At 40.3% G+C, this 27549-nt stretch overlaps 1 protein-coding gene across 1 annotated transcript in view; it reads right to left on the bottom strand.

Moving 5' to 3' along the window:
* Positions 1 to 27549, bottom strand: part of IL20RA (interleukin 20 receptor subunit alpha) — a 43865-nt gene that overhangs the window by 10589 nt on the left and 5727 nt on the right. Inside the window, exon 2 of the mRNA XM_032165864.2 lies at positions 5179 to 5314. Coding sequence (XP_032021755.1) covers positions 5179 to 5314 — 136 coding nt within the window. The remainder of the gene's footprint in view (positions 1 to 5178; positions 5315 to 27549) is intronic.

The raw sequence follows: 27549 nt of genomic DNA on the forward strand, positions 1-27549 counted from the left end.
GATGACCTTCTCTTCAGAAAAACAAAAGTGCCTGTCATTGAGATAAAAAAGAATCCACTTTTGCTGCGGGCAATTTTTTTCATTAGCTGTCAGGAACATGAGTCAGAGTTTCTGTAATCACCTTTCTTTCTGTGAATTATAATATGGATAGTATATTTTGAAAGCATATATTTTATTGTTATTCTTTGGCTACAGTGAAATTTTTACATATTGTCTGATCAATTCTTCTAGTAATTATCTATGTAGGTTTTCAGTCTACTATGTACACAAGGTCAGTTTGATGGATTGTTTGAAGAGCAGTTTGTCATTTTTTTACTTGGAAGAAAAACTACTTTGATGTTCTCATAGCATATAAAACTCTAAGCATCAATGATTCTAGGGAAAATACATGAGGCAGGAGTGCATACAGAAATCTGCATTTTTGATAATTATAGTGATCATGATAATATTGACTAGGTTGGTCATATTGATTTTTGTTTTCTGTATTAAAAACACAACTCCCATAGCAAATAGGGAGGTGGCAATATTTTTAGCCCTTTTCAGGTGGGAGAGACTGAAGTGTAGAGTTCAGGTAACGTGATAAGCCAGTGAAAGGGACAGGGGAGGCAGCATGGGAAAGGTGATGAGTTACAAGTGGCAGCCTAGGGAGCAGCTGAGAGGACACTACGGTGGTCCAGGGGAAGATGTAGGTCGCTTGGACAAGGACGGGGGCAGTAGGATAAATAAGGACAGGACAAAAGCAAGAAATATTAGGAGATAGGACTTGGTGATAGAAAACATGTAACAGATTAGGGAAACGAAGGTGTTAAGGATGCTGTCTCTTTCTGTCTGGGGCAGATGGGTGGAATGGTGGTGATATTTACTACGATAAAGAGCACTGAGACAGAACAGTGGGAAATGGATGGGGAGGCAGGGTAGGAGGGGAAGATAAGATGTTCACTTTTGATGCCTTGAGCCTGAGTATGTGCATGGGAGGTAGGGATTTTGGAGTCAATGTCATCAAACTGCTCATTGATGGCACAAGCATGAATGAATGATCCATGGAGACAAAACAAAGTCTAGGATAAAATTTCAGGAGTGTCAAGATTTAAAGGTTGGATAGAAAGAAGATCTGGAAACAGCAACTAAAGAGGGACGAGAAAAAAATATCATAAAGGTCAAGGGAAGAGAGCGTCTTGAGAAAGAGGGTATGTCCATGTATTGCCAAAGCTTAAGGATATTTTCTCTTTTCAGAATATGGCAACAGATTTCTGAAAGTAAATTTTTCCCATTTCCTAAGTACCATACCTACCAAAAGACATCAGAAATATAGTCAGATCTTACCGATCAACTTCTCCATCCAAGTGATCACTGTTACTTAGGGGCTTTCAATTTTTTTTTTAACCACGATCCACAGGGAAAAAAAATACATTTTACATTGTGATTCAGCTCACAAAATATAAAACTATCTAACATATTAAAACAAAAATTGTACAAGAAAATATTTAAACTTTACCACATGCCTTGCATTCAGTTATTTTTCATTCCACTCCATTCCACACCATTCCATTCCTTTCCATTAAAAATAATGTCTCTCAACATTCATTTCATGAGTCATCAAAGAGTCCTGAGTTGTGGCTTGAAGACTATTGCCATTGCCTATGTGACCCCTCCCTCCTCAAACTTCCTCACTCTGCCAAAGGCAAGGCAGCTTCCCATGACAGATGCTGATGCAGGAGAAAAGGCTCTTTACAAGATTTTCAACAAAATAAATGAATGATGACGAGAATAACTCAGCAAATATTCCAGTAATGACGCTCACGCATGGCAAAGAGCCATATGGGGCCCTCAGTGGTCTGATTTACAAGCTTTATCTCATCTAATTATCATAACAACCCTAGGGGGTAGGTGCTCTTATTTTCATCCCATTTTACAGATGAGACAGCTGAGGCTCAGGGAGATTAAGGGATCCACTCAAATTCACATGACTAGTAAACGGCATTCCTGGGATTTGAACCACTCTTCCCTGATGCCAAAACTTCTGTTTTTAGTGCTACATTCTATTTTTTTGCATTAATTGTTTTGGTGGATAGAATTTAAACTTTTGGTAAATTTTCATCTTGGAAACAAACTTCACTCAAAAGTATAAAAGTATAATCTGTAACCTTCCCAGCTAGGTTCATAGCCTGGCTATGAACTGGGGACTATCTGACTCCAGAGCTGAGCTTGGAGCCCTCTGGCAGTGAAATACGTTGCCCTATATTCCTGTCCCTCTTTCACATGCACAGGCATGTAAGAACTCCAACGTGGCAAGCTTCTTTTTAAACACATATTTTTAAAAGTTGCACCATCTGAGTGATCTGCTCACACAGAGCAGTGATGACTCTGTCTATTTTTTAAAAATCCCTTTCTGAATCACATAAAACATAAAGGACAGAGCAAGCTCTTTGCTCCACCTAATGGATAAGGAGGCAAGGACATGCTCACGAGCCTTTTCTCTTTGCAAAGTGATTTCTTTCCTCTAACACTGGCTCCTGAGAAACTCCTTGGAAATGAGAACGAGGTTCTGGATAAATGAGGTCACTGTGAGTCACTGTTGAAGTCTTTCACTGGTTTTAGTGATCTGAATTTTTTTTTCAAAGACAAAACTGACTTTATGCTTTTTTGAAAATATGGTAAATGTTTTTTAATTCAAACAAACAATTCAGAAAGTATAATCAAAAGAGAAACAAATCATCCTAAAACCCATTACCCTGGAACATTTGGTGTGTGTGATTCTGGATATCTCATTGTGCTTCTGTATAAACAGAAGGACGATATGATAGCAAAATAGATGGACAAAAATTAGATTATACCATACATATGGTTTTAATAAAAGTAGTCAATTCAGTGTGCCTTGAACTTTGATAGAAAAAAGAAATTGAAGTGAGATTAAAGGAACTACAGAAGTGCAAATGTTTGTCATCACAAGAGATATTTGTTCCTAAAAGAGCTTTTAAATTAAGAAAATGGTTTGTGAAAAATATTGAGAGGTTAATTATTAAAATAATAAAATATTGTCATTTTAGATGACATTTAATGGCTTCTGGCTACGAAAATCAGTACACTTATAGTTTCCCCCCTTTTCCACCGTATATTATTGTTTAAATTCAAATTATTTCTAAGAAACTTCTATAATTACATTTCCATCACTATTTAGTCTTAGTTCTACATTTAGATGAATTCCATGCATGCTACCCGTCTTTTTGTCATCACTAAGTTCTTCTTTTGGGTTTGTCTTTATCTCTCTGTTAGCTGGAGGTCATCTTTAGTTAGTGCTCCACCTCATCCTCCAGGAAGGTCTCAGAAAAGTGATCTCCTGAGTTCCCACCTGCTTCCAAACACCAGTCTACTGAACTTAGTAAGAGTCTTAGGTTACGCTTGTGTTTTCCTCACAAGATATATTCTATTGAGTGTTGCCAGAGTGAAATTCTCCCTTTCTCCCAACTTGAGTTCTGCTTTTGCTAAAATGGCCATGAGTCATTTAAATATCTTAAAGTCCAATAACTTCACCAGGATATGTCTTGCTATTGTTTTTACCAAATTTTTCTAGACATACCACACATTTATGATACATAGTTCCAAACAGTCTTTATTACCTGTTCAACCATTACTATCACTTAGCTCTAACAGGTTTTTCACCTTGATACAGTATTTTTATATGCCAGCATTTTCCTAAGCTCTGCACACTTCCTTAAAAGAAAGCATGTTCTCCCTGTTGTCTTAGAATCTCTTCTTTCACTGTTTTCTCTTCTTTGAGTTTTACCTTTACAGATCCTGTTGTTTATGCACTCTAACAAAATTATGGACTGTTATTTATTTTAATTCTTCCTTACTTCCATAGCAAAGCTTTCTGGAAACTTGTATTCTTTTTTCCTCTTTCCCTGTTCCAGTAATTATGAATAGGCGCTATGCTAGTTCCCTTGGGACTATTACTCTTTGAGTGGGGCCAGCTGTTTGTTGAACAGGCAAATGGATATAAGAATAGGGCTCAGATAATGAGCTTTTGCTCTCCATAATTTTTGTATTTTTTGTAGAGACAGGGTTTTGTCATGTTGTCCAGGTTGGTTTCGAACTTGTGAGCTCATGTGATCCAGAAGTCTCGGCCTCCTAAAGTGCTGAGATACAGGTAAGAGCCACTGTGTTGGGCCAATGCTCTCCATAATTTTAAACTTCTGTTTCCATCAAATACCCTCTCACCAAATCTATTATTCCCTTTGCTCCCTGGGAAGCCTGTCTGCCCTCAGGTTTTGGGCCGCAGGAGGCTGATGTTGTAGCCTTCCTAGGCTGTCTCCCAGCCAGTGCCACCTCCCTTTCCTCCTGACCCCGGCTCATTCCCAGCTTCTCCCTGGGCTGTGACAGGGCCTCCACAATGGACAAGTCCTGTGTGCCTGATTTCTATTTCAGTTCATCCGTCTCTGACATTCTGTGGCACCAAACTGGGAGTCCATGGGGACATTTCCTTAATTTCTGGTGGTGGCAATCCTTAGATTTCCATGCTCTCAGATTGTTAGGTGGGCCTCTTCATACTGTGACACTTATTTTGTGAAATCATTTCCTGTGGTTGGAGCTGGGAAGGTATAGGTTTGCTTTCAGTTTCTGCAGCTGTTTTTCTTCAGATTCCACAGGATTTGGCTCGGATGGTTCCTAGTTTGTGGTCAGGGTTGTGGCCATTTCCTTTGTCTCTCTGAAGATGGACACTGACTATCTGTTTTGCATTCTTTCCTGCTTGCAATGAGTTTTGAGGGCCAGATGAAATGTCTATTCACTGCTATCTTTAAGTGCCAACAGCTGATCACACAAAATGTGCACGCGGTTTCAAGGAGTCTAAGGATGCCTATAATTCCAAACAGCTTAGAAATTTCAGAGATGATGGATTGCCTTGTTTGCTCAGCCACCTAATAATGTTTTATTATTAGAAACTTCTTTTCTCTGTCCAAATAACCTCACCTTGCCTGAGCCCCCCAATGCCTCTGTCTCCATGAAGAAACTGTTTTCTAATTTAATCTTACAAAACATCAAGAAAACTTAACCTGAAATATTTAAAACTTTTCTCTCTTTCAAACACATTTAATACCACAGAGAGTTTATCTTTGCACAATTCACAGGAGTCTGAGTCTTGTGTTTGTAAGCTAGCCAAAAGGAAAAGAAGAAACTTACATGAAATACTGCACAGTGTAAGTAACTTTAACTCCTTGAAGACCCTCTGGTGGAGTCCATTGTAGGACATTCTTCATGTTGATGGATAAGAAGGTGATGTTTGCAGGTTTAGGAAAACCACCAGAGACACAGGAAACTGAAAAAGGAGCAGAAAGGAATTGAGGTCTTAGTGGTAGAAAAGGAAAACATGATTCCTGTAGCAGCTAGACTCCAGAGATGGCCCCCAATATGGCCTTCCAGTATGCATGCCCTGTGTAACATCTCTGAAATGAAAAAGAGAATGTGGCAGAGGTGGCTCTGGGACTAAGCCAGGACTTTTGCTTTTCAAACAAAATTCCCGAGTTGCTATGTAAAATAACAGCTAACTTGCTGGAGAGACCATGCTGAGAGATTGCATGAAGAGAGGCTCAGTTGTCCTGGTGTCCCAGCTGAGCCCAGCCTTCTAATAAAGGGGCCACAATGAAGTCACTGTGGCCATTCTAGCCCCTTCTGTCACAGACTGAAGCTGCATGAGAGACCTCGTGTGAGACCAGCAGAAGAATCATCTGGCAGAGCCCCAGTTAATCTCCAGAAGTTTAAGAAATAATAAAAAGATTGTTTTAAACCACTAAGTTTTGGTGGTAGTTTGTTATGCACAGCAGAGAACTAAAACAATCTCTTTATTAGATAGAAAAATAAAATTTAGAGTAGGTGGCCCCGAGAGGCCAGAGTTTCAAAGGTTAGAATTGGGACTGCCTTTACTAAAGAATATAGTAAAGCAATAATTAGAAAAGGAACCAATGAAATAAGACGATTTATTGAAATAAACACTGGTATGTTCACATAGGGGCACTCTAAGAAAAACTGTATCCTAGAGGATTAATTTATAGAAATCCTTGTGGAGAAATGGTAAAGAATTGAGAAACTACTAAAAACTTGGAAAAGGAAAGGAGAGGCTACTTTCTTATAAAATAAAGCAAAGATAAGCCTTGAATTAAAGTAAATGAAAAAATTCAGTGGGAATATGTAGGAATCAAAATATTAATTTAAAATATTGGAAAGATCACAAAGCACGGAGTGATAACCAATCAGGTTTTATGAAGAACTTATCCTGTCACAAATATGCACATTCTAGTCAATCAATGAACTTGAAAAATACAAAATATTAATACTGCAAATCAAACTTAGGAAATAAAATTTAGTTCAGTCACCGATGGCAGCTCCAATCTTGGCTAAGTATCATAATTCTTGAGTAAAGTAGCTGGGACTAATGTCAGAGAAAGGAATTATGTGTGAGGTAATCTTTGGTTAAGATTAGTTCTATACAATGTATTGTTATTTTGCAAGCCAAGTGAAAAGAAAAATTATTTACTTTAGAATTAAACTTTGTAATATCACCTTGATTCTATGCAAAATTAGCTCTTTAGTGTAAAGATGGCTGAGTGTAGGTATGCTTGTGCTATAATTGTAATGACTCCTACTTTTAACCTTGCTCATTTAAAAAATTTTTAGTTTTATTTTTTAAAAAAATATTACTCACAGAGAGGCACAATCAATTGACCACTGCCGTGTGCGTGCATGCGTGTGTGTGTGTGTGTGTGTGTGTGTGTGTGTGTGTTAGGGGTAGGGGAATCTCAAAAGGACATAGCCTGCCCAACATCAGTCTTTGATTTCTTCTTGTAATTCTTTGGAACCATTGGGTAGCAAGTGGTGTTGGTATTTTCTGGAGATTATATACAGTGAATATTTATCAACGATTTAATACTGCTTTGTGGTACTATTAGGTTCTCAATTTTAATCAGATTTTTGGAGACAAAACAGAACATGGGGAGGCAGCACATTGAGTATAACACTTCTCAGCTCTTCAAAAATGCAGAACCCATTTAACATAAAAATTTCCAAGGATCTTTCCAGATATAAAATGCCGTGGCCTACATTTTTAGATGGCCCTAATGTATGAAGAGTCGTTAGCATCTTATACAAAATAAAATAGACTGTGTATTATAATATCACTGGTGGAAGACATTGTCAAAACACAGCTTTATAGAACTGAAAAGGAAATTGAACATTTTGGTTTGTGGCAACATGAGTTTGGAGATAGAAAACAGAAGTTATCTTAGATGGTATAGTCCAGGCATATTGTCTCAAGGTTCAATCTGTACAAATCTTTATCTTCTACAACACTGTATTCTATTTGTCTTCTTTTTTTTTTTTCTGAGACAGACTCTCACTCTGTCACCCATGCTGGAGTGCAGTGGCATGACCTCAGCTCACTGCAACTTCCACTTCCCAGGTTCAAATGATTCTCTTGCCTCAGCCTCCGAAGTAGTTGGGATTACAGGCACTCACCACCATGCCTGGCTAATTTTTTTGTATTTATAGTAGAGATGGGGTTTTGCCATGTTGGCCAGGCTGGTCTCCAACTCCTGACCTCAGGTGATTCTGCCATCTTGGCCTCCCAAAGTGCTGGGATTATAGGTATGAGCCACTGCGCCCAGCCCTATTTGTTTTTTTAATGTGAGTAAACAAATGACAGAACTCTCAAGATGCCTAAAACATACCCAAAAAAGTTTTGAGAAACAACTTGGAGTAAAAGAAATAGATAGGCAATTTTATTTTAATTTAGTTTTTTTGGTTGCTGTCATAAGGAAACAAAGCATTTTTTCTCTTCTGAAATAAACTATACTCTGGAATGTGCTGTCAATAATTAATGTTCATTGATTCAGTAGACATTTTGATTAATGCTTTGTAATTGTCTAAATGGTCCTTCACAAATGCTATGCCAATTGTTGAAATGTTAGCAAACTCTGGTAATGATATTAAACCAACAGAATGAATAATGTGACAATAATAACATTAAAAAATAATGTTCTTATGCCATTCTATTCTTTGAGAAGAGAATATATTTCATTATAAATGCTGTGAACTACGTATGCCTCCCCTGCACGTCTATATTATGGGTAAATGTTATCTATCACCATGACTGTGGTAGCTGGCCTCCAATAATCCCTTCCTCTTGGCATTCACAGGTTGTATCGTTCTCTCCCACATTGTGCCTGGGTTGGTCTACATGTCCAATAAAATATAACAAAAGCCATGACAAAAGACACTTCTGAGATTAGGTAATAAAAGGCACTGTGGCTTCTATCTTGTTTTCTTTGTCTTGGATCATTTGCATGGGCAACACCAGTTGCTTTGTTGTGAGTGGCCCTGTGGAGGCCCATGTGGCAAAGTAACTGAGGCTTCCCAAAGCTGCTGAAGAACTGAGTGAAGCCTCCTGCCAAGAGGAACGTTAGTGGTCTTAGAAGTGGATCCTCCGACCCCAGTCCAGCCTTTGGATGACTGCAGCCCCAGCTTGCCTCTTGACTACACTCTTGCGAAAGACCTTCAGCCAAAACCACTTGGCTAAGCCCTTACTGGAATCCTGACCCTCAAAAAATATGTGAGATAATATTTGTTGTTTAAAGCTATTAAGTGTAAGGTAATTTGTTACTTAATAGTAGAGAATGAATACAACAATGATTCTAAAACTGAAAAGCATCTGAGACAGACCAATCACTAAAAAAAAAAATCCTCCATTCCCAATAATTTAATAAATGGCACTTACCTTAACAATTTTGAGAAATGTTCTTTCTAATAGTTTGATTTTATGTTTATGAAGAAAATTAAAAACTACCCAAGGAGAAGACCAGAAACTTACTATCTTTTTAATAGCAAGTGAAGATCACAGTAAAAACTTTTTGAATTTTTTTTAAAAAAACAAATGCTTAGTTAAGCTCATTGCAAATACACTGACAAGGTTTCAGAGTAATAAACATCTTTAACAGAAATCCACTTAAAAATGAATGTTATATTTTGTACACTGTATCTGGGGAAAAAATACTACAGCTTTTAGACCTGCAGGTTCTTCCTTTGGATTGACGTTATCTTTCTGACGGCAGAGGCAGAAAATGTTTCAGTTTTGGATCATCCTGTTGTCAATAAATCAAACTATTATTCAGGGGCAGACCTGTTATGAGAAAAGTAGGTCACGTCTTGATATCAGCCCATCTCTAAATCTCTCCAGGACACAAAATATTCCTGTTATAACATGGTCTGCTGGTTTTGAAACCTTTTTTTTTTTTTCTTAAGTCAGAACAAATTAAGCCATGTTAGTCATCTTTCCTTAGATTAGGCAAAGCACATCTTGTCTCTCTGCTTGTCGACATTTTATTTTCAGAAATGGATGTTTATAAATTGCTGTGGATTAGTAGTATTTTGTTAATTATGGACTTTTAATAATGTGTCTTTGATCAATGGAAATAGATGGTTCTTACTACAGAGAGGTTTGACTTTTCTGCAAAGAGGAGTTAAAAGAATTCTCTCACATGGACTGCTTGTTCCTTTGGATTAGTTCTGGTTTCACTTGGAAATGGTATCATACGTTTGGGTATGATTAAAAATAATGTTGTGGCCAGGCGTGGTATCTCACACCTGTAACCCCAGCACTTTGGGAGGCCAAGGCAGGTAGATCACTTGAGGTCAGGAGTTCGAGACCAGCCTGGGCAACATGGTGAAACCCTGTTTCTAGCAAAAAAAACCACAAGAAACAAAAATTAGCCTGCATGGTGGTGGGCACCTGTAGTCCCAGCTACTTGGGAGGTTGGGGCAGGAAAATCACTTGAACCAGGAAGGCAGAGGTTGCAGAGAGCCACTGCACTCCAGCCTGGGCAACAGAGCGAGATTCTGTCTCAAAAAATAAAATGTTGAAAGTGGGATCCACTTATGACAGGCGAAGAGGCTCTGTTTTAATAAAAATAATAAATATTGTGAAAGCCTTTATATGTTAAAATGTATTTAGTCGATATGAGCAAGTTGGTTGGCATATAATAAAAATAGTTGCTAACACTTACTAAATCCTTACCACACAGCCAGCATGGTCTATGTGCTTTACACAAACCAACTCATTCAGTTTCCATCACAGCCCTATGGTAGGTACTATTGTTATCATCTCTATTATACAGATGAGGAAACTAAGGCACAGAGGAGTTTAGTAAGTTGCCACAAATTCACACAGCTAGTAAGTGGAGGAGCTGAGTTCAGAACCCACATTCTTAACCTCCTCACTCACATGCCAGGGTTGTAAACCAAGTAGAATTTAAACAGAATTTAAAGATAAGAAAAGGCTCACGAGAAAACATGTATTAATCTATGATATTAATACATCAAATAATTTGGGAATTTAAAAATGTTAGATACTAATCTATTCAGCAAATTTTTTGGGATCCCACCACATTTTGTCACAGGAGGTCCGTTCCTTTTCCTGCTAGAATATGTCCTCCCTTATCTGGTCCTAGGGAATGCAAGCGGAAACTCCTCCTCTTTTGACACATTCTCCAGATGATATGGTGACCACAAAGGTAGGGATTCCTAGAAGACTGTGTTGGACTCTACTCTGATTTATGTTTAGTTGCTGAGAACAGGATTTCTATTAATTTGAAACCACAGTTAAATTTATAGATATGGATACACATATTTCACCTTGGCCTTGCACTTTGGCTCTTTGTCTCCCATATAAATCATACTATAGTCAATCCTATCTGTATTGATGAGAAACATCAGTTCGACACTCATCTTATTCAGTCATTCAACTCATATTTATTGGGTACGCTTATGGGTATCTCTTGCAAAAACAAATAAATAAAAATAAAATATATATTAAAGTCCTAACCTCTGAGTACTTCAGAATGTGACCGATTTGGAAATGGAGTTGTTGCAGATACCGTTAACATGAGATCATACTGAAGTCAGGTGGGCTCCTGATTCAGTATAACAGATATCCTTATAAGAAGACAGCCATGGGAAGACACAGAGACACAAGGAGAATACCATGTGACGATGAAGGACTGGAGTGATGCACCTACAAGCCAAAAATGCCTGGGACCACCAGGAGTTGGAAGAAGCAAGGAAGCAGGCTCCTCTAGTCTTCAGAAGGAGTGTGGTGCTGCCAACACCTTGATTTTGACTTCTAGCTTCCCAAACTGTGAGAGAATAAATTGTGTTGTTTTAAGCAACCCAGTGGTACTTTGCTATGGCAGCCCTTGAATACTAACACAGTGCCTACCATGTGGATACCTTATGGTGAATAGACAGGTAAGTTCCTGCCCTTGCAGAGCTTCTAGGGAAGTAGGAAGAGAGACATCATTAAAACGTAAAAAACAAAAACAAATGTATACATAAAAAATTTGGTGATCAGACTAAGCAAGGGAGTAAGGCTGGAGTGGTGGGTCACAGAACCTGTAAATACACAGGGCCTTAGGAGAGGGCAGTGTTCTAGGCAGAGACCCCTGAGATGGGAAAGGGCCTATCCAAAAAGACAGTGTCTTTGGAACTGTCAAAAGATCAGTTTGGAAAGCTGACAAAGAGGACAGTGGCCAAGATGAAATCTAAGGAGTACAAAGGAGCTAGATTCCCCCATCTCTCTAAACTCTGGGAAAAAGTCTGGTTTATATTTGAAATTCGTGGGAAAGTATTGAATCCTTTGCTGCAGGGGAAAATATGAACCTATTTATATTTCAAATGGATCACTTCACTGCTGAAGGGAGAAAAGACTGGATAGACCAAGAGGAGAAGGGAGAAGCCAGTGAGACCATAACTGCAGTAGCCCCATTGTGCACCAAGATGCAGGCTGTGGAGGGGGAGTTGCGTGGGAAGCTTGGAGCTCAAGTTTCAAACTAGAAGTGGGACCTGCCGATGAAGCAGAACTGCACAGGTCCCATCAGGAAGAGAGTGGCTGTGCTGTGCAAGTAAAATTAACAGATGAAGATCTAGCAAGGAATAGTCATGCTTTTATCTATTTTGATGATGCAAAGGAGTGATTAAAAAATAGAATTAGGCCGGGTGTGTGGGCTCACACCTGTAATCCCAGCACTTAGGAAAGCCAAGGCAGGCAGATCACTTGAGGTCAGGAGTTTGAGACCAGCCTGGCCAACATGGTGAAACACTGTCTCTACTAAAAATACAAAAATTAGCCAGATACAGAGGCAGGCACCTGTAATCCCAGCTACTTGGGAGGCTGAGGCAGGAGAATTGCTTGAACGCAGGAGGTAGAGGTTGCAGTGAGCCAAGATCGCACCACTGCATTCCAGGCTGGGTGGCAGAGTGAGACTCTACCTAAAAACGAAAACACAACAAGAGTTAGCGCCTTTAAAGAAAAAGAAATAGTACATTTAAAAAAGAAATACGATTTGATAACTAGTATTCTCTTTTGTTTAAAAAAATTTGCAAAGTTTTCAGGCACTGTGTTTGTTTCACGTTTGAAAAGCACGATGAAAGACATTCCGGAATAAACGTTTCAGTGGAGAGAAATCAATTTTCTAACCTGCTAGTACTGATAAGGTCATTGAATCAACACCAAAGTGAAAACGTGTCACACCCACGTTGCTATCAGGAAATGTGTGCCAATTTATGGGTAACAAATGCATTTTAACAAATAGATTTATGGTCTGGAAGCACGGCTCTGATTCTCTGAGATATCTGAGATTTCACATCCCAAATTAAAAAGCCATTGGATTGGTGCACATAGTTTTATGTTTGGGGAGTGCCAGAACATCATGACTTTGGTTTGGTACACACATTCTTCAGATGGGCAGGTCCAACGTCTCCTTTTGCAATTCTGCCAAATGCACCGTGTTCACCAGACACACCAAAATACCTTCAATACCTGAACCTACCCTGTTTTTTCACACCTTTGCAGTTTAGGTCCCTTCCGCCTCCAGTATTCTTTTGGAACTAAGAGACCCCTTGGTCTTCCATGTGTGCATCATTGAATAAATATTGGCTTGTGCTATTTTAATGACATGACTGTGCTGTGATGTGTAGGGTATGTGTGGTCTCCACTAAAGTGAGCAGTCCTGACCACAGACACCTGGTCAGGAGACTGATCTTTCCAGAGGAGGCAGAACTCAGAAGACTGAGGGAAGGGGCATCAACTCTGGACTCTCTTTGAGCTTTGAACGATGGAAGGATATGTGAGGATGCCCCTTTGAGTTGTGGGTTAAAGATGGCCTCTGCCTTCACAAAGCTGTGAGGAGTTGGCAAGGAACTATCCATTTAATGAACTTCGAGGTAATGATTGATTTCCTGTAGCTTGTAAGCCACATCAAGATTTGTGTCCCCTCTCAGTGTTTATTTCCCTTTCATTATATTATACCTTGGCACCATAAATGGAATGTGTGTTTGCCTTCTCCCCACCAAAAAATTCACAGGTTAAATCCTAACACCCAATATATGGTGTTTGGAGGTGGGGCCTTTGGGGGGTAATTAAGTCATAAGGGCAGAGCCCTCATGAGTGGGATTAGTGCCCTTATAAAAGAGGCCCCAGAGAGGTCCCTCGCCCCTCCCAACATGTGAGGACATAGTGAGAAGATGACCATCTATGAACCAGGAAGTGGGCCCTCCCCATCCACCAAATCTGCCTTAATCTTGGACTTCCCAGCCTTAGAAGTGTGAGAAATAAACTACTGTTGTTTATAATTCATTCAATCTATCACATTCTGTTCTAGCAGCTGGAATGAACTAACGCATTTGGCCTTTGGGAAATTCTTCTAGCTCAGCTTCATTTATGCTCTAGCACCAAAGGAAAAAGTCCTCTATTTGCTCTTAGGTCCTTCCAGTAGGAAGATAATGGATTAAGAAGACAGATCTAAATGGGTAAATTTATCATTAGTGGAGTTTTATAAAATGCGGCTGCTACATTGGTTCTAAGAGTTACCTTGAATACAGGTCTGTAAGTATAGCAAAATGGTTTATGACCTTTTCCTAATGGCTTCAAAGTGAATACTAGGGTTGTCCTCTAAGTATGTTACAGTTTTAATTATATGTCTGACAGTAAAAGTTATTTCTTTTTTGTTGTACTCAAGGAAAAGCCTATACATACGTGACTGACTGATGAACACCAGTTAAAAGGGTAAGGTTCTCAGGGTGAACTCATAAACAGCCAGGGTAATCAGCCTCTGTGGTTAACCCAACCTCTCTTTTGTGGCTGAGGCATTTAGACTTTCCCATTATGGCCAGCACATTCATTAACCAGTACAGAAAGCAAACAAATCGCAAGAGACTGGAGAGCCAAATGTGATCACTTCTGGAGACTCCCCTTTGGGACCATTCAAGTTTCTGAAGCTTATGACCAACTGGTGCAGCCTTAGCATTTCAGAAGCCCTGCTCCACCTTGCTCAGAAAAGGTCCCCAGATGTCCTACCCCCTTTACCCTTCTAAAGCTGAAGCTGTGAAGGAATCAGAGGCTCTGATCTGTTGGACACCAGGTCTTATAAGGTCTTTGTATTCTCAGTGTCTGGCAAATAAATGCTTTGGAAATGAACTGACCAGGAACTCTTGGGGCTGACATAAATCACGGCAGATCCTAGATTCACACGAGCATTGAGTTGAAGCGGAACAGCTTGAACTACCAAATCTGTGTAGCTTGAAATCACCTTGGTAAGCTTACATTACACACAGGACCTGCACAGTCAGAAGATACTCAACAGCTGCGTTTTAATGAAGGCACAGTAACCCATGGCATGGCAAGTGGTTGCTACATATTTTATGTGTATTTTTAAATAGGAAAATACCTTCATAGGCTTGTAGGGAAAGAAAATTTCCATCCCAGGTGAGTTTTCTACTGTGGGAACAAGGTTAAAAGGCAGTACAAAAACACCAGGGGATGATTGACTAATTTCAGGAAGCTGATGGTGTAAACAATGACATTCTAACCACCAAAGAGCAAAACAGGTATGACTGCCTTCACATAGATTATCTTCAGCATTGTTTTAATTTCATTATGCTGAAAGGAACGGCATGTTTTCTTCTGTCCCAAGTTACAAACCCTTTCTCTTGAAAAATATTAATTGATCTCCCTTCTTCTTCCTAATTATATATCAAGTTCCCACAAAAAGTAAGTCTTCTTCTTCTTTTTTTTTGAGATGGAGTGTCACTCTTGTTGCCCAGGCTGGAGTGCAGTGGTGCAATCTTGGCTCACTGCAACCTCCGCCTCCCAGTTTCAAGCGATTCTCCTGCCTCAGCCTCCTGAGTAGCTGGGTTTGCATGCGTCCGCCACCACGCCCAGCTAATTTTTGTATTTTTAGTAGAGATGGGGTTTCACCATGTTGGCCAGGCTGGCCTCAAACTCCTGATCTCAGGTGGTCCACCCGCCTTGGCCTCCCAAAGTGCTGGGATTACAGGCACGAGCCATCACGCCTGGCTGAAAAGTAAGTCTTCTAAACAGCACTTACAATATGATTCAGTGAGGACCTACTTGAGAAAAAAGCCGCACAACTGTCTTCTGTAAAGGACAGAGCACGATTTGGTGCTAGCATTAGTTCCTTTGCACTTGATTTTCTTCCCCTAACCACCACCTCACTATTATTGCTCTGACTAATTGCTGGACCGGTGCGCTGCCTCAGTTTTCTCTGTAATAATACTGTCCATTCTTACAACGTACTGCCAACTGCCCTAACCCAGTGGTTTCTAGTAATTGTTTATGTGAGTAGCTCAGGGAGAGATTCCAGAACAAAAGTTCTAGAGTCACACTGGAGCCTACTCCATGCTCTACATCTTACCAGCTATGCGCCCTCAAGCCAGTTACTTAACCTCTGTGCCTCAATTTCCCCATTTGGAAAATGGAACAGTACTATCTACCTCTTAGGCTTGTTGCAATGATTAAGATTCTTCACACAGAGCTCCTGGAACAGTGCCCGGCACAAAGAGCTCAGTAATTATTTGCTCAGTATTGTCCTCCAAAGTTACTATCCTCATTTTACAGCTTAGTGGATAGAGGCCCAGGGAGGTTGAATGACTTGCCCATGGTTTTTCAGCCATTTGGTGGATGCTCAGGCCCAAGGGTGCTGGCCAAGACGGGGCTCTCACCTGGGATACTTACATTTAGGTGAGTGGGAAATGCTCCCAAGTAGTGTTGTGGGAAGAAAAGATTATATGACCAAGATCAATTTTGCATATTAAAGATTGTAGCTTCTAAGGAAAGATATAAGAAAGTCAATGAGGTAAACTCAAGTATTATTCTTTTAAACTTTTCCTGGCAGAACTGTTCATAGTTATATTCGTGTGACAAATAGTTACTGGCACCTACTATGGGCTAGAAGTAGAATATATGACAGGCATGGGGGTACAGTTGAGGACAGAAATAGACAGAAGGGCTGGGCGCAGTGGCTCACGCCTATAATCCTAGCACTCTGGGAGGCCGAGGTGGTTGGATCACCTGAGGTCAGGAGTCCAAGACCAGTCTGGCCAACATGGTGAAACCCTGTCTCTATTAAAATTACAAAAATTAGCTGGGCATGGTGGCGTGCCCCTGTAGTCCCAGCTACTTGGGAGGCTGAGGCAGGAGAATCGCTTGAACCCGGGAGACAGGTTGCAGTGAGCTGAGATCGCGTCACTGCACTCCAGCCTGGGTGACAGAGTGAGACTCCATCTAAAAAAAAAAAAAAAGAAAGAAATTGACAGAAGGCCCTGCTCTCATGGAGGAGATATTTTCTGAGTCTGGGGCACACCCATCAATATATACTTTCTCTGCCAGGTACCTGCACATTTATATGGATGAGCAATACATAAGTCATACAGAAAAATTGGTGTTATTTCTTTATGGCCACACCTCAGTAAGTAAATCTACGTGCTTAAACATGTTTTTTTTTAGTATTTTGCTGTTGGTGCTTCATAGCAAGTAAGACTTTAACATAGAGACTATTTAAAATAAAATAAATCTATTGAATTTTACCCACTAAAAAGAGTGTGTATCTTCAAAGTCGTTTACTTGGGAGGGTTTATGATTATTCTCATGATACTTCTTAGCTCATGGCATTTGAGGGATGCTTCCTTTCAGCTACAATTATCTTCAGAGGTAGCTCAGAAACATGCAAAAAAATTCAATCTCATTTTTTAAATAGTTACATCTTGTTTTTGCTCAATATAACATTTCCCAGCTTGATCACTCAAACTTGTGGGAAGTGGCTTGGAATGCTTTCAACAATAAAATTCATTCCCCCAAGTTGAAAGTTTGCCACTCAGTGGGATATTCTGAGCAGTGTGTGCCAAGCTGTACCTGCAACTGAGAAAAGGGAGCTTATGAAATTCATTGTTGTGAGATTTTTGTGTGTAGCCTCCCATAAGACTATTATTAATTTGTATAAGCCAGCCCCATTGTTAGAAAACCAGTCCCACTACTTTATGTCATCTCTTAGATTATATAAAGCTCTTCCCTTACCTTTTAGAAAATAAACTTTTTGGGCCAGGTACGGTGGCTTACACCTGTAATCCCAGCGCTTTCGGAGGCCAAGGTGCGCGGATCACCTGAGTTCGAGATCAGCCTAACCAATATGGTGAAACTCCATCTCTATTAATAATACAAAATTAGCCAGGCATGGCGGTGTGTGACTGTAGTCTCAGCTACTCAAGAGGCTGAGACAGAAGAATTGCCTGAACCTGGGAGGCGGAGGTTGTAGAGAGCTGAGATCACTCCATTGCACTCCTGCCTGGGCAACAGAGTGAGACTGCATCTCAAAATAAGATAAAATAAACTTTTTGAGAGTGAGTACCTAATGTTCTTCACATGTTATAATCTCCAAAGTGTCTCAATTGGTAGTAATGATCATCATAGTAACTGGAAAAGTAGATTTGAATGTGGATTGAAATCTTTACTACTTGATAATATGACTCAGAAGGGAAAATATAAAAGAAAGAAAAAGGTCAAAGACAAACTGTTTGGGACCACTAAAGTACTGAAAAGAAGAGCTGTTGGAAACTCCAAGTTCAGTCAGTAACTATTTCTTAAATATCAACACTTTATTCCTCAAATCATTTTCAACACTAGTACTTCTTTTTATTCTCCTAGAGGCAATGCAATTCTTCCATTAATATCTTCATGACTTGAAATTTTCAGAAGGAAAGTCAACAAGATAAAAGTGCAAGAAACAAATAACAGAAAAAGTAAAAAAATGAGGCAGAAATGATTAAATGGTAAATGATGGACAAAAGAGCATTAGAGAAAGGGAGGAAAATAGAGATTCTTCCATTTTCATTAAAGAATTATGGTGGAAAATGTCAGCAGTTTGTGATTTTTTTTTTTTTTTTTTTTTTTTTTTGAGACAGAGTCTGACTCTATCACCCAGGCTGGAGTGCAGTGGCGTGATCATAGCTCACTGCAGCCTCAAAATCCTGGGCTTGAGTGATCCTCCCTCCTCAGTCTCCCGAGTAGCTGGGACTACAGATGCATGCCACCATGCCTGGCTAAGTTTTAAAACATTGTTTTGTAGAGACGGGGTCTCACTAATGTTGCCCAAGCTGGTCTCAAACTTTTGGGCTCAAGCGATCCTCCTACCTCAGCCACCCAAACTGTTGGGATGACAGGCGTGAGCCACCATGCTCGGCCACCAGTTTTCAATGCATATATCAGTAAGTACTTCAGTAAGCTGAAAAGCAACAGCAAGGCTATTTGGCAAATAATAAATAAAATTAATGGGATGAAAAACAGTGTAACTCTTTTCCCTCATGACACACACTTCTGGGTGCCTCCTTTACTCATAAAGACCACGTGTCCCCATCATCAGCTATCCCAAAGTTTTATATTTATGTATTTAATTTACACTTTCACATGTGACATTGTCCTTAGGAGGGATAGAAAGAGTAAAGAAAAAGGAACAGTGGGACAAGGCAATAACTAACATTATTTTTGTTGCCTTTCTCCAATGATTTAATCTTAACCAATCATTTGAGAAAGGCAGTGAAAATAATGTTAGTTTATTGATTAACCCCAAGAGTTTGTTCTTTTTCTTTTTGAAAGGGAAAAAATGAAAAAAAGTGTTTCCTGATACTCAGATGTAGTAACTTTTCAGTTTGCCCAGTGGATCAGTACAGGGATGATTCAAACACTCCTTGGACATCTCTGGAGTATGCTTTCAGCATCACCTCCCCCTCACCTCCTCCACTATTATGTACCCATTCTCACCTTTTATACTTATTTCCTCCCAGCCACCCATCTCAACAGTTACTATTCATTGTAAATATTTACTGTTCCTTACCATTAACAGTAACTATTGTTATTATATGAATCACTGCCATTATTATCAGTAATAAACATTGCCACGAATTACTTATCTGTGGGAAGCAGGCAAATGGCAGGCCAATGGCAGTGGACATCAAAAGACTTAAAACAGCCCATTTCCTCCAAGCACATCCAATTCACTTACCTATGCTGGATACCCTTCCTGCACAAGTTACCTTTCAGCCCATAACGGCCACAATAAATTAACAAACAGTGCTGTTGCTGGGGCCCTGGATGATACAATGTACAGCTGGGTGTAGCTGGGAAACTGCACTGCTAGCTCAAAGATCAACTTAAACCACTGCACACTTCAGAAATAACGTCATGCGCTGCATAACGACGTTCAGTCAATGATGCTCGTCCCATAAGATGATGTATATATAAGATGTGTATCTATTTTTAGATACACAAATACCATTGTGTTACAAATGCCTACAGTATTCAGTACAGTAGCATGCAGTACAGGTTGGTAACCTAGGAGCAACTGGCTATGCCATATATCCTAGGTGTGTGGTGGTAGGCTATTTCATTTAGGTTTGGGCAAGTACATTCTATGATGTTTGCACAAGGATGAAATTGCCTAAGGACACACTTCTGAGAAGGTATCCCCATCATCAAGTGATGCTTCACTGTACAGAACTATGTCCTTCGTATAATCCTGTATCAGGTTGTGATCAAGAAAATGAAAAAGGATGGTTATCCAGTATGAGGCTGGGTGTGTTGGCTCATGCCTGTAGTTATAGCATTTTGGGAGGCTGAGGTGGGCAGATCACTTAAGACCGGGAGTTCTAGACCAGCCTGGCCAACATGGCGAAACCCCATCTCTACTAAAAATACAAAAATTAGCCAGGCATGGCAGAGCACGTGCCTGTAATCCTAGCTACTTGGGAGGCTGAGTCATGAGAATCACTTGAACCTGGGAGGCAGAGGTTGTAGTGAGCCAAGATCGTGCCACTGCACTGCAGCCTGGGCGACAGAGCAAGAATCTGTCTCAAAAAAAAAAAAAAAAAAAAAAGAAAAGAAAAAAAGGAAAATAAATCCAGTAAGGTATCCACTTGGTATGAATTAGAATAAGCTCTGTGGAGAGGAAAAAGATTGTTGTGTTGTTGCATAGGTGGTAATGTGGGGAGTCTCCTGGGGGAAATGTAAGAAATGTGTTAGGCAGGGGCTAGTCTCAGTGGCAGGAGACAGCTGGTGGGAACCAGGGTACAGAGGCCAGCCCCAAGGACAGAGTGACAGGGAAGGTTCCCTCAGGCAGGTGGAGGGCACAAGGCAGGTGAAGTGATGGCCTGGTACTGCCCAGGCAGTGGTCATCTCTGGGCCTCAGAAATCATGGACCCCTACTCCTTCATAGATGAGAAAACCGAAGCCCATTCAAGGTAAGTGACTTGCCCACAGAGGGCAGCGGATGAGGAGGGGCTGAACTTCCATCCTCTGATTTCCCGATTGCTATTCTTTCCACGTGGCCCTGAGATCCTGGCTCCAAGTTCTCACTTTCTGTTTCAGTGGAAGCATCTGTGTACAGTAATTTCAATGTTTCATTTCTTTTAACTTTCAAGAAAATAATGAATAGTATTTACTTCTGCTGATTGTTGCTCCGAATTTGGAGGCAAATGAGATTGACGGCATGATCTCAACTGGAATCTCATACTTTCCAATCACACACCAGGAAGATGGAAGTGTTCGGTAGCCATCAAGAACACTATCAGAATGGCGAATTGTTTTGAGGGTGACCAGGACTAGGATCAGACCTCTTCAAGGCTGAATTACGCCTTGATAAAGTTGTGTAACCAAATGCAGTAAAGTGAACAGAGATTCCACATGCTGAACAGGCCTTGCAGAAGACTGGCTCTTTGAGGTACTTACATTATTTTGCCACAAGATGTAAAACAAGAGTAGTCAGGATAAAAGCAGGGCAATAATGAAGAGATGCCCACAAAGAAGAGTTCAAGTCCCTTGCATTAGTTTCCTAAGGCTGCCAAAACAAAGTACCACAAAGTAGGTGGCTTAAAACAATGGAGATTCATTATCTCACAGCTCTAGAGGCTGGATGTCTGATATCAAGGAGTCAGCAGGGCCACACTCCCTCAGATGGTTCTAGAAAACAATCTTTCCTTGCCTCTTTCAGCTCCTGGTGGCCCCAGGTGTTCCTTGGCTCATGGCAACATCACTCCAGTCTCTGCCCACCTTGGCCTTCATGTGGCTTTTCTGAGTCCCATCCTCTTCTTACAAGGACACCAGTCCACCCTAATTCTGAGATGATTTCATCATGAAATCTAATATAGTTTGGATATGTGTCCTTGCCCAAATCTCATGTTGAAGTACTAAAAATTCCCAATGTAAGAGGTAGGGCCTGGTGGGAGGTGATTGGACCACGGGGGTGGATTTCTCATGAATGAAATGCCCACAAAGTGGGCATTAGTGGTTTAGCACCACCCTCTTGGTGCTGTTCTCTTGATAGTGAGTTCTCACAAGATCTGGTCGTTTAAAGTGTGTAGCACCTCCCCACCATCGCTTTCTCTTGTTTCTGCTCAGACCATGTGACATGCTTCCTCCCTTCCACCTTTTGCCATGATTGTAAGTTTCCTGAGGCCTCCCCAAAAGCCAAGCAGATGCCAGCACCATGCTTCCAGTGTAGCCTGTAGAACCAAGTGCCAATTAAACTTCTTTTCTTTATAAATTTCCCAGTCACAGGTATTTCTTTGTAGCAAGGCGAGAATGCACCAATACAAAATTCTGAACTAATTACATCTGCAAAAACTCTACTTCCAAATCAGGTCATATTCTGAGGTTGTAGGTGGAAATTACTTTTGAGAGGACACTATTCAATTCACTGTTTCATTGGAACACCTCCAGAAACAACTTGGATACTGGACCAGGCAAGACAGTCCCTTTGATCTTGTTCATGAAAGTTAACAGAGTCGGACTGGGTTGACTCAGGAAGTGGTAAATAGTACCTATGTCAGAAGCCACAGCATAATGTGTGCCTTTTGATTACTGTGGTTTGAGTGAGTATTGCAAAGAGCCGCAGACCACAGTGGCTTGTTGAGGCTGCCAATGATCTTGAGGTCAGTGTCCTACAGTCACAAAGCTCCTGACTCCTACCCACTATATGACTACCACTCAGAAAAATCATCCTTTCTATGGGATTTTGCTATTATTGGATTTTTGTTTGTTTGTTCACTTTTAGTGTTACAAGAAAGAAATGTATGTGAAAAGGAATATTAACTACTTGGTAATTTATATACGGAATATGCTGATAGCAAGACTTAGCTTTATTTGTTTGCTAATATTTAAATTTAAAAGACCTGAATTTATTTTATTTTTCATATTTAATTTTATTTTATTTTAAGTTTCAGGATTCACGTGCAGAATGTGCAGGTTTGTTACACAGGTAAACATGTGCCATGATGGTTTGCTGCACCTATCAACCCATCACCTAGGTAATAAGTCCCGCATGCATTAGCTATTTATCCTGATGCTCTCCCTCCCCCAGCACCCCTCATGGGCCCAGGTATGTGTTGTTCCCCTCCCTGTGTCCATATGTTCTCATTGTTCAGCTCCCATTTAAGAGTGAGAACATGTGGGCCAGGTGTGGTGGCTCACGCCTGTAATCCCAGCACTTTGGGAGGCCAAGGTGGGCGGATCACAAGGTCAGGAGATCGAGACCATCCTGGCTAACATGGTGAAACCCTGTCTCTACTAAAAATATTAAAAAAAAATTAGCCGGGCATGGTGGCAGGCCCCTGTAGTCCTAGCTACTTGGGAGGCTGAGGCAGGAGAATGGTGAGAACCTGGAAGGCGGAGGTTGCAGTGAGCCGAGATCGCGCCACTGCACTCCAGCCTGGGCAAAAGAGCGAGACTCCGTCTCAGAAAAAAAAAAAAAAAAAAAAAAGAGTGGGAACATGTGGTGTTTGGTTTTCTGTTCCTGTGTTAGTTTGCTGAGGATAATGGCCTCCAGCTCCATCCATGTCCCTGCAAAAGGACATGATCCCATTCCTTTTTATGGCTGCATAGTATTCCATGGTGTATATTACCACATTTTTAAAAAGATCTAAATTTATATTAAATTATAAATATTTTATATAATATAGATGGCAACCTACTTACGACTACTGATTGAATTAATATGGTTTTTCTTAAAAGTATTTAAGGTATTTATTCATAGAAAGGCATTTACTTGGATATCAAATTTCTTTTCTGATTCACCTTTTATCCTTGAGTAAGGAGAATGTGATGTGATATATACAAATGCATACATGTATATTAATTAACGAACAACTCTTATAAGTCTCAGTTTAAAGGACCTTCCTATAGGAAGCCCTGCCTGACACCATTATTAGATCAGTTGTGTTATCCTATGCTTCTAAAGAAACTGTTTTCCTCAATTCTGGCATTTACATTTTAATGCAATCACTTACTTGTCTATATTTCTCTGAAGACTAAATTAAGAACGGCACCTTGTTTTCTTGTTCACCCTGAAGCCTAGAATAGCTCCTCACGTGTATAAAAGGATGACACTGAATGAATGAGTGAGCAAAAAGCACTCGAAGGATTATTCAGAAATTACACTGAGTTGGGATATAGTTAAACGTTTTGAAAACTCAAAATGGATGCATGGGGTATTAAGGTAATCCTATTTTGTTAAATCTGATCACTTCAAATACCTCATTCCCTGAATTACAGGCTGCATATGATATTCTACTTTGCACTGAAAATTGATAAGCTAATTTTTAAAATAATAAGTTGAGCATTTAGTAGATAATTTATAGACATTCTGCAACATAGATAGGTTCGTTGGAAATGGAGAGGGATGCTGGGCTGGAAGACTATGGGTAGTTATGCCTTACATATGAAAATGGCCTTTGTTGGAACAAGGGAGAGGATTTCTCAGGGCAAGTGCTCCCTAGAGCAGCCAAGATGGGAGGCAGAGGTCTCAGAAGAGTGAGCTCCTCTGCTGGATAAATTTAAATGTCTTTAGTCTTTATTAAGTACCCATAGACAGCTCTGCCTTATGGTCAAGTTATGGAAAGCACAAGAGAAGACCTCGTCCCGGCCCTCAACATTCTCAGTAGAGGCTTTCAGCTCTTACCCTCCTGCAAAAGTTTTCCTTCATTGGACACAGCCTCCTAAACATGTTGGAGAGGAGGAACCACTGCATGTGGCTGAGAAAACAGATTCTTTTCCACCATAGATGCCAAGCCCATGGATCCTGCTTGCTACTCTATAAGTCTTTGAGGGTACGGTAGATGTGATGAGTTGAATTGTGTTGCCCAAAAGAAATATGTTGACATCCTAACTTCTAGTACCTCAGAATGGGATCTCATTCAGAAATAAGGTCTTTAAAGAGATGAGCAAGTTACAATGAGGTCAGTAGGGTGGGCCGAAATGTAGTATGACTGGTGTCCTCATAAAAATGGAACTCTAAACACAGACAGACATGCAGAGTCTTCTGGAAGACTATGTGAAGGCAAACAGGAAGAACGCCATGTGAAGATCAGGGAGAGATCAAAGGGTGTTGTGTCTACAAGCCAAGGGGTGCCTAAGATTGCCAGCACCACTAGAAGCACGAAGAGGCACAGAATGGATTCTCCCTCACAGCCTTCAGAAAGAATCCACCCTGCTGACACCTTGATTTCAGACTTCCAGGCTCCAGGACTGTGAGGCAATAAAGTTGCCTTATCTTAAGCCACCCAGTTTGTGACACTTTGCCATGGCAGCCTTGAGAAGCTAATAGAGTAGGTGTCTGTTGCTTGCTTGTATCTTTCCTCAACAATGAGCACAATGTTTATTGAAAAGAAAAATGAATGCTCTAAGAGCTGCTGGAGTCTCCTGAGAGTGAAGATGAGGGGACTGATGTTGAGAAAAAAAATAGAAAAGAAAGCCCTGCAAAGTTGGTAAGGAGGAAATTTAAATAGGGTTGACAATGTAAACAAATGCTTTAACTAGGAGCACATAGCTGCCAAAATATCCCACGTCATCAAAATGCAAATGTAGCTGTATGGAATGGAACTTTGGATTATCCAGCCGAGAGGAAGCTGGGTGAAAAGTATACATGGTATACATGTTGAAATCAAGAAGTATAAACAAAGCTTCCCCACAAGTCTGTACAGGACTAAGTATGCCTTTTCTCTGTGTTGTGGGTAGAGTTGGCATTTGCTTGAACAGTGGATAGTGCCTGAAGTATCCATTTTGGTGGTGCAAAGTGTAATGCAGGGATCGCTACCCTCAAAAAACAGACCCAATTTCGTATAGATAATATTTATAGTCAATAAAAATGGTCCTTTCAGAAAAGAGTAGCCTTAGGTGCATTTAAGACCATCATCACAAGTTCTAGATAAAACACTATGCCATACTTTCATTCTCTATACTGTAAGAAGCAAACAGAAACAAATCACCTCTAGAGCAAAATGAAATTGTACTAATATGAAATTCTGAGTTTGAATGAGGGTCTGTGTCTCATAGATGACAACAAAGATAAGAAAGGAGGGCACTGTTTAGACATCAGAGGCTGCGTTCATCAAGAACCTGATGTGAATCATTGGAGGGTAAATGAACCTTCCAAGGTTCAGTGTTTAGAATGTTGTAGACCAGCAGTCTCATCATGATCTATAGGAAGTCAGCCCGAGAGGTTGCAAACAAACTGGAACATATACTGGAAATACTGGGAGAGAGAAGGCACCTGGCAGTTTTCTGGGGAGGTGGTTTTCTGGAGAGGAAAGAAGACACAGAGGAAATGTGATGGTTGAATTCAGTGATCTGAACAGCTTGCCCAGTATGACTTCATTGGCTTAGAATGAGGACTAAAAGTGAGTAAAAATTGAAGGATCAAGGCTCAGCTCATTTTATGAAAGAACTTTTTAATAGTTGAAATCTGCAGTGACAGGACATCCTGCCTGCCTGGGTGCAGGGTAGTGAGTATCCTGTGATGAGAGGTGCTCACATAGCAGACAGGTCATTACTTGGAAGTGATGCTGCAGAGGACAATCAAGAGAGTGGCAGCTGGGTGGGGTGACCTTTAAGGTCCTGTCAACTCTGGGTTTCTACATCAAAAGGAATTCTGAAAGATAAAGCAGAAGCAGTATTTAATTTTAACATCTCTGACTAGCATATTTTCTTTCTATAGTTCTTCTGTTCTCCTTTTTTTTTTAGACAGAGTCTTGCTGTGTTGCCCAGGCTGGAGTTGCAGTGGTGTGGTCATAGCTCACTGCAGCCTCAAACTCCTAGGCTCAAGTGATCCTCCTCCCTCAGCTTCCCAAGCAGCTATTACCAAGCCTGGCTATTTAAAAAAAAATTTTTTTGTGGAGATGGGGTCTCTCCTGGCTGCTCTCAAATTCCTGGCCTCAAGTGACCCTCCTGCCTCAACCTCCCAAAGCTCTGGGATTACATGCGTGAGCCATTGCCCTCGGCCGTGTTCTCCAATTTCATATGTAATTGATAGAACTTGGAATTGATTAAAGTGATTTAATTCATGTTTCTGGTAGCTAATTTTGTGTCATGTAGTCATAAACTGTAGAATAAGAAAGTGTAAAAATGCTGTCAGAACATCACGATGATAGCAAAAGTATAATGTTATAATTAAGATGGATAACGTGATTTTACTCCATAAAATATAAGCTGCCTTAAGCCTCAGATGATCATTTTTTTAAATCAATGTGGAAGTCAACATGTCAATGACACCTGGTAAAATCGTACTTTGAAGAAAACGGTGCAAATAGAAAGTCATTTTTAAAATGTAATGCATATAACGAAGGTTGCTTTTAAGAAAACCAAACAACTTTACAGAACAACCATTTTGTGAAAAATACTATGCCAAGCACTAAAAAAGGCAACATAGAGATATGCAGTTTTATTAAAAACTTATAAAAACAGCAAAATGTTTTATGTTGAAATATTTATACTAAAATCTTAACTTTAAAGCAATAATCCCACTTCCCTATTGTCTTTACCCACAGTTTATGAGTAAATGAAACATATATGTCCTACCTTATGGTTCTAAGAGTCAGAGCTAAATGAAAAGGTATAATCAGGGAAGCAGTGCTTCCTCCTCAGCCCTACTACCTTGTTCCTATTCCACGCTGCTTCCCATGGGTAACCAATCTCCTTGGCTGCTCTCCAGGTGGCGAATACTGCCTTCCCTGAATTCATTCTATAGGAAGCTGAGTAGTTCCAGGCAGGAGGAGTGCACATTGTGAGGAGTGAGGCTGGAGATACCTATAGCCATACGTTTGGATGTTGGGTACATGATACTGGCTGGGGAGGCTGGGGCTGGGCCTCAAGCTGATAGATCGGGAGGCCTGCAA

The sequence above is a fragment of the Hylobates moloch genome, unplaced genomic scaffold (genome assembly GCF_009828535.3).
Source record: "Hylobates moloch isolate HMO894 unplaced genomic scaffold, HMol_V3 SCAFFOLD_2, whole genome shotgun sequence".
Classification (NCBI taxonomy): Eukaryota; Metazoa; Chordata; class Mammalia; order Primates; family Hylobatidae; genus Hylobates; species Hylobates moloch.